At 28.7% G+C, this 8,738-nt stretch overlaps 1 protein-coding gene and 1 pseudogene across 1 annotated transcript; one reads left to right on the plus strand and one right to left on the minus strand.

The window, feature by feature from the left end:
* The first annotated feature begins 360 nt into the window (after positions 1-360).
* On the plus strand, positions 361-1,036 carry LOC120165967 (annotated as a pseudogene).
* Positions 1,037-1,778: 742 nt separating this feature from the next.
* LOC120166045 (anamorsin homolog) lies at positions 1,779-4,368 on the minus strand. Its single transcript, XM_039175433.1, has 8 exons — positions 4,357-4,368; positions 4,012-4,123; positions 3,417-3,583; positions 3,267-3,347; positions 2,734-2,893; positions 2,490-2,626; positions 2,114-2,188; positions 1,779-1,990 (listed from the first exon to the last, which is right to left on the minus strand). Exons 1-8 carry the CDS (start codon positions 4,366-4,368, stop codon positions 1,952-1,954), a joined length of 783 nt encoding a protein of 260 aa, XP_039031364.1. The 3' UTR covers positions 1,779-1,951.
* Between the last annotated feature and the right edge of the window lie 4,370 nt (positions 4,369-8,738).

The raw sequence follows: 8,738 nt of genomic DNA on the forward strand, positions 1-8,738 counted from the left end.
AATAAAGTCCACGGCCAATAAGATAAATTTATTTTCATCGATTTATATCATTTTTATTATCTATAATTGAATGATTAATTAAAAGATTATCGCGTACTTTATAACTTTTCTTAGAAAATTATAATCCCAATGCTAAAACCGAATGGATCCCAATTCCCATCCAGTTTGTCAAATGGGTGGAAACTGCAAACCCAATAATCCATTAGGGTATAGACGGGAACCCTAAAAAAACCTGACACTGAAGGAGCACGATCCAGATCATCCAAATCATCGGCGAAAGATCGGTGCTTTAGCTCCGAGGTTCTTCCCGCGGTTCCCGCCTTTGTTCTGATTTTCTAAAAATTTTGGTTAAACACTAAGATGGGTTGGAAAGCAGCTGAGAAGCTCATCAGGCACTGGAAAATTCTAAGGGGTGACAATGTAAGGCATCTAAAATACCATTTCTATTTTGTATTAAAGTTGATCGAAACCAATTATATGTTTTCCTTATTGTAATCCAATTACAGGTGATGATAATCAGGGGCAAAGATAAAGGTGAAACCGGCACTATCAAACGCGATATTCGCTCTGAGAATCGTGGTATTGTCTTAGGGAAAAATCTGGTTAGACTCTCTCCAAAGTTTAAGACAAGGCTTTTGTTCTGGTACTCGGAGGGGATGTTTTACATTTGCGTTTTTATATTTTATAGGTGAAAAAGCACATTAAGCAAGGGACCAGGTCATGAAGGTGGTATATTCACTGTTGAAGCTCCACTCCATGCATCAAGTGTCCAAGTCCTTGACCCTGTTACTGGGTATTTGATTTAGTTCTGATTGTGTATTTTGAAAGATACCTGTTGTTGTTTTATATTCTTTTCTTTTAGCAAATTAAAATTGTTTGTGACGGATTCTATTGATGTAGGCAGCCTTGCAAGGTTGGAGTTAAATATCTTGAAGATGGAACTAATGGTCTAAAATAATATATAATACTCGAACCAATGGATGTGCTGGAGAAGAGATACGATTCTAAGATCGGGAAGGGGATGCCCGATCTTTAGACATCTTTCGATCATGTGGCTGGCATCATGCAAATTCAGAAGCATTTGCCTTTCGTCAATAATTTTGCTACCATGGTCTTGATCCAGCAAGTAAAAATTTTGGATTGTATTTTAAGGTCCCTAGGTTGTATGTATTCCCAACGATTTTTCATTGTGCTTGAATAACGCATCTGTTCGCAGGTGAAGTTATGCAGTATCTGAGGTTCAGATATTTGAGAATTAGATTGCAGTTTATTTTGCCCTGCCTTTGGATCGTCGAAAAGTATTTTGTTTGTCATTTATGATTCATATAACATTATAAATTATTATTGTTATTTATTTTTAAAGAAATACAGTTGCAACCAATACAATATCCGAATTATGATAATGGAATTTTATCACGATTGAAATATATTTTAGATTTGAACCAAAGAAAATCCGAATGAGACTGTTATGAAATTAGATATAAACTCAATTTTTTTACTTAAATCTAAAAAATTCAATGCCTAGAACTACATAAATTATTCATCACAATATGACCCATTCTTTCAAGTTCGATTGTTTTCGCTCTCCCATATAATATATATTCTTTTCATATAATATGTATCTACAAATATTATTAAATGAATAAGTAAAACCATATGTACAAAAATTATAATATTCATCTAAAATAAGTAAAATAAAATTTATAACACCAGGTGAGCAAGAAGTGTTATCTATTATGGAACAGTCAGATGATGATTTGTGTTCAGTATTCAGAATGTATCCATAAAATCAAATATCCACTTCCACACTAAAACAAGTTCGAGTATCAAATGTTTCTATATAATAAAAGTTGAGTTTTTACCTTTTACACTAAACCACCAAACAAAACCAGTATCTAATGTATTCGAGTACCCAGAAGCTAAGATTCAGACCAAAACCACTGGTTCGAGTTCAAATGTCAGCTGCAAGAAAGTTCCCAGACAGAGATACCTGGATGGAGAAATCATTCCAAGTTATACTTGTTCTAAAATGTAACCATTTGATATGCCAACATTTCATTAAAAGAAAATTGTTACAGTGCGCATGCAAGTGTGTGCGTAAGAGAAACCCTACCTTCTCGCCCAGATTGAATGTTGGAAGACCCTTATATGGGCATGTACTGCAGCGGAACGCATCACCTAGTCCACACTGTTATTTCAAAGCATAAGGAGAAAAAGAAGTATTAGTCTACACTCTAAAGTTTCAGAGCATAACGAAAAGCAAAAGTATGAACTGTGACTTGTTTTCGATGCTTTGCCTTTTATTTTTCCCATTGAAATTGATCGAAAGCAAAATTTTAAAAGCAAATAAGCAAAAATGCAAAAACATCAATTAGACAATGTCTCAGTCGATGACTGCATAGTAATCATCATAAATTTATCACAATAGTAAATTCAATTTAAATCAATGAAACCAAATAAGAGGGAGGATTATAGAACACAAGACGTACATTTCCACAAGCTGATTGAGGATTGTTTAACTGATCCACCGTCAGATCTAGCTTCTGCACTTTCTCCTCTTGTTCTGCCCTTCCACAAGTACAATTCTTGCAAGCTTTCCTAGTGCTTCCCACTTCACAGTCACCAACTAAAGAAATAGTACTTTTTAAGTAATCTAATATAATAGTTCTAATTTTCCACCTAAAGAATTAAAAAACCAAAACTTAATGGTCTTCTCGAGTTTTGCCATCTTACCAGTAGGTAATTGGGGTTTCTTCAAGTCCTCTTCAGTTAAGAGGGAATCTTCATCAATTAGATCTGAGTCATCATCCATCTGAATTTTCAATGGATTTTTCACGGTCTTTTTAATAGCAAAAGAAGATCCAATCTTCCAAGATGGCTTCTTAGCCTTAATCTAAAAGAGGCAATGTTCTCAATAGTTAGCCTTAATCTAAAACACCCAATAGGTAACATAACACTGAAATTGAAATGAATGACTCAGTTATGATAGCAAGCCTCATTTCAATAATAAAAGATTGGAGCTGAAGCAGCAGTCCTCCATTACAAATACAATTGGGAAAGCAAAATAAACACAATGACTAAATTAGAATTGATAAATATATAAATAAACTAACATCAGAGCATTAGGATATATATATATATATATATATATATATACATATATATATATATATATCAGAAACCTAGTTCAAAAACCACGGGAATACATGCTACATGTACCAACCAGAAGGATTAAACCTTAAAGGGTGAAACAAATACACACTCACCCCAACAGCCCGAGCAAGTTGAAAATGTTCCGCATCCAAAAATCCGGCCAGTAATAATTTGCGCTCAACAGCCGACAATACCTGCAAGGAACACTAGTAAGTTGCGTTGACTACACCTCCATCAAAGTCACAAACCCACAAAACTGTTACCATCTCTACTTCTTTTGTCTCGGACTGAAAGCTCCTACAAACTACCAGCTTCCCACCAGGTGTCAAAACTCTAACGACTTCGGAATACAACTCATCAACAGGAACTTCAATTGATCTAGAGATCAAAATGGCCAGGTCTACATAGGATGATTCTAATGGCAAATGAGCTGAAATAACCCCAGAGACAAAAACATAAGTAATGAAGTTATCAGAAATAAAGCCACCAAATAGAACACCAAAAGGTTATATAGTTGAAGAAAGATAGCATGGCATGAGAATGTTGAAACTACAGTAAAGAGGAATGAAATACAATTGTTGCTTTTACTAATTAATTTTACTTAAAGTTAAATTAAGATGTTTTCCACACATCAAATATCAAACCCTAACTTTCTTTCTTTTTAATATAGGGAAAACGATAACCAATTAAAGCATATTCCATTAAGAGTATATTCATCTAATCATCTTTGATACTGTACCCTCGAGGTTCTCTAACTAAAAGACGTGAGTGCATATATAATTGAAGTGTATTTTATTCTAAAAGTGACATAATTTTAAAAAATGAACTAGAAAATTAAAAGGGGTAAAATAGAAGTACCTAAAGAAGAAGATTGAATGATAATTAGCGGGTCGAAGCGTTTGGGGTCTTCGTTCTCAGAACTCCAAATTGCATCCAGCGTATTATGGACATAACTTGCATCATCTGTGCCCTAACAATTTGAAAAAAGAGGGGGTGAGATTTGAGCTTAATATTCTGGAATGTACGATTTCACACTTCTTTTACAATACCGACCAACCTCTTTATTTTATTTTTTACAAAAAAAAAAACGAAATTTAGTATTTTACGCCAAATAAAACCAAAAGGCGGTGAGAACGAGGCCGAATCGGCTTCTAAACGAGGGCAATTAATCAGGTGTGACAAGGGCACATGGAAATACCAAACTCTTGCTCCCATGGCATTTCAACAAAGCCAATTAAATTGAAATCCATTAGGGTAATCGGGTTTTCTATTTAGCAATTAGGGCATTCGGTTTTTATTTTGGAATATACATTATTTTTTACGGTGTTTATAAAATTCGTTATCTTAATTTAACGAGTTTAATGAACACAATAACAAATATTTTTTTATTCAAATCTATCACATTAAGTTGATGGATTTTAATAAAATATAATTTTTTTATTAATTTTTATTACATCAAGATAATAAATTTAAATAAAAAACATTTTTATTAAAATTCATCACATTAATATGACGGTTTCATTTATTATAAAAAAAATATTATAGATCTTAAAATAAAAGTGTTTGAACCCTGTTTTCAAAAAAAAAAAAAAAAAAATGGACTGCCCTATTGGCCAAAAAAAAAAACGTCTCCTCCTTGCTTTTCCACATTTTTTGTTGGAGGATTTGCGTGTATGGACAATGTGTTTTGTTCAGTATAATGTGAAGCGTTAATATAATTGCGTAAATTATTTAGTGACCAATCTATCATTTCTTTTTTATTTTATTCATCAAATTAAATTTTAGAAAATTTTAATGTTTATTTTATTTTTATTTTTATTTTTATCATCTATCATTAAATATTTAAAAATGACATTGATATAATTCTTTTTATTAATGTTTACATATTAATTAGATGATAATATATATCAACACTTAATTATTCTAAATAAAATAAAAAATAAATAAATAAATGAAGGTGAAGGTGAAAGTAATTGAACGAAGGACCTTTCGATTATGCCTAATCATTGAATTAGACTTAAAAATTATTATAATTCTACCAAAATTTATATTTAAATTTGTTAAATGAAACTAGGGGAAATTAAATGTTAAGTTTGTGAGAAAGGATAATCGAACAAACGCAAAGTATCAACGAAACCAAATTGTTAAAATAATGAATGAAAGGAAAAGGGTATGTTAAGATTGGGAAGACTTCGTGGGTGTGCCCAGTCGGGTAAATTGGTCTAATATCATAGGCGGGTTAATTATTTAGTTAAATACGACACTAGATATTTTTATCTTGGTAACTACATTATTTGTTACAATTATTTGAAAATCGTTACGGGTTTCATTAAAATATATTTTTATTAGAATTTATCACTTTGATATGACAAAATTCTAATTTGAAATGTTATCTCGACGTGACAAATTTGAATAAAAAAATTATTTGGAAAAACTTATCATACGAGCGTAATAAGTTTGTCCTACACTATAGTATTTAGTGTAGATTCCAAATTAATTTTGGAGATAATTTATTGAGTCAATTTTACTTGCCTTGAGAGTGAAGTCATAGGGCTTGCATCATTGGTTGATTACATATTTTATTTGATGAATATATTGGGCTCATAGGCCCAATACAACGGCCCTCGTAGCTACCATTTATGTTAGGTCACTAGGATAAACATAATTTTTAGTATTTATGTACAATGTGGTATTTAATTGTTTTTAGTGTAATTAAGTATTTTTTTAAATTTTACAATCAGGTATATAACTTGCACCTAAGTTTTTGGGGCATATTCATAAAAATAAATATGCTATAAGATAAAGAAAATTAAAAAAAGTAACAAGTATGAGAAATAAAGAGAGAATTATGTATATATTTTATCAATGTGGTTTATATACAATATTTTCTCTAAATTTTATATTTATGGTTGCAATGACAATGACATATGTAAATTTGATTAAGGTGGGTATTTCTCTGCCTTGAAATCTATTTTTTTATATTAATTATTCATTTTATATATTATGTCTCAGAGATTTTATTTGTGCCCATTTATAATAAAAAAATTATGTAATTTATATATGTGCGTCCCAACCTTAAAAAATATTTTTGGATTTACAAAGGATAAGAAATAGATATTGTATAGAACTCTAATCTTAATACACATAATAATAATAATAAAATACATCAAAATCATATTTAATACATACATTAATGTCATGCTAGTAAATATAATTCTATTCATAATAGACATCCACATATAATAAATATTAATAATATTTTTCTCTTGAAAAATAAGTTTATTAAGACCTGATGTAATACATGAAATTTAAGAAAATATAAGTTTAATCCGAGATCAAAATCATATTTAATACATACATTAATGTCCTACTAGTAAGTAGAATTCTATTCATAATAGACATTCACGTATAATAAATATTAATAATATTTTTTTATTGAAAAATAAGTCTATTAAGACCTGATGTAATATATGAAATCGAAGAAAAGATAAGTTTAATCCGAGATCAAAATCATATTTAATACGTACATTAATGTCCTACTAGTACGTAGAATTCTATTCATAATAGACATCCACATATAATAAATATTAATAATATTTTTTCTTGAAAAATAAGTTTATTAAGACCTGATGTAATATATGAAATCAAAGAAAAGATAAATTTAATCCGAGATCAAAATCATATTTAATACATACATTAATGTCCTACTAGTATGTAGAATTCTTTTCATAATAGACATCCACGTATAATAAATATTAATAATATTTTTTTCTTGAAAAATAAGTTTATTAAGACCTGATGTAATATATGAAATCGAAGAAAAGACAAGTTTAATCCGAGATCAAAATCATATTTACATACATTAATGTCCTACTAGTACTTAGAATTCTATTCATAATAGACATCCACGTATAATAAATATTAATAATATTTTTTCTTGAAAAATAAGTCTATTAAGACCTGATGTAATATATGAAATCAAAGAAAAAAATAAGTTTAATCCGAGATCAAAATCATATTTAATACATACATTAATGTCCTACTAGTACGTAGAATTCTATTCATAATAGACATCTACATATAATAAATATTAATAATATTTTTTCTTGAAAAATAAATTTATTAATACCTGATGTAATATATGAAATCAAAGAAAAGATAAGTTTAATCCGAGATCAAAATCATATTTAATACATACATTAATGTCCTACTAGTACGTAGAATTCTTTTCATAATAGACATCCACATATAATAAATATTAATAATATTTTTTTCTTGAAAAATAAGTTTATTAAGACCTGATGTAATATATGAAATCGAAGAAAAGATAAGTTTAATCCGAGATCAAAATCATATTTAATACATACATTAATGTCCTACTAGTACGTAGAATTCTATTCATAATAGACATCCACGTATAATAAATATTAATAATATTTTTTCTTGAAAAATAAGTCTATTAAGACCTAATGTAATATACGAAATCGAAGAAAGAAAGTTAATCTGAGATCAATTTAATACATACATTAATGTCCTACTAGTACGTAGAATTCTATTCATAATAGACATCCACATATAATAAATATTAATAATATTTTTTCTTGAAAAATAAGTTTATTAAGACCTGATGTAATATATGAAATCAAAGAAAATATAAGTTTAATCCGAGATCAAAATCATACTTAATACATACATTAATGTCCTACTAGTACGTAAAATTCTTTTCATAATAGACATCCACGTATAATAAATATTAATAATATTTTTTCTTGAAAAATAAGTTTATTAAGACCTGATGTAATATATGAAATCGAAGAAAAGATAAGTTTAATCCGAGATCAAAATCATATTTAATACATACATTAATGTCCTACTAGTACGTAGAATTCTATTCATAATAGACATCTACGTATAATAAATATTAATAATATTTTTTCTTGAAAAATAAGTCTATTAAGACCTGATGTAATATATGAAATCAAAGAAATGATAAATTTAATCCGAGATCAAAATCATACTTAATACATACATTAATGTCCTACTAGTACGTAGAATTCTTTTCATAATAGACATCCACGTATAATAAATATTAATAATATTTTTTTCTTGAAAAATAAGTTTATTAAGACCTGATGTAATATATGAAATCGAAGAAAAGATAAGTTTAATCCGAGATCAAAATCATATTTAATACATACATTGATGTCCTACTAGTACGTAGAATTCTATTCATAATAGACATCCACGTATAATAAATATTAATAATATTTTTTCTTGAAAAATAAGTCTATTAAGACCTGATGTAATATATGAAATCGAAGAAAAGATAAGTTTAATCCGAGATCAAAATCATATTTAATACATACATTAATGTCCTACTAATAAGTAGAATTCTATTCATAATAGACAACCACGTATAATAAATATTAATAATATTTTTTTCTTGAAAGATAAGTCTATTAAGGCCCGATGTAATATATGAAATCGAAGAAAAGATAGGTTTAATCCGATATCAATTGAAAGTAGCTTTTGATACGAAGTAGTCTTAAACGACTACTCGTATTCTACATTCTTATGGTGGCTCT

Source organism: Hibiscus syriacus, unplaced genomic scaffold, assembly GCF_006381635.1.
Source record: "Hibiscus syriacus cultivar Baekdansim isolate YM2019G1 unplaced genomic scaffold, ASM638163v2 tig00111621_pilon, whole genome shotgun sequence".
In the NCBI taxonomy this organism is placed as follows: Eukaryota; Viridiplantae; Streptophyta; class Magnoliopsida; order Malvales; family Malvaceae; genus Hibiscus; species Hibiscus syriacus.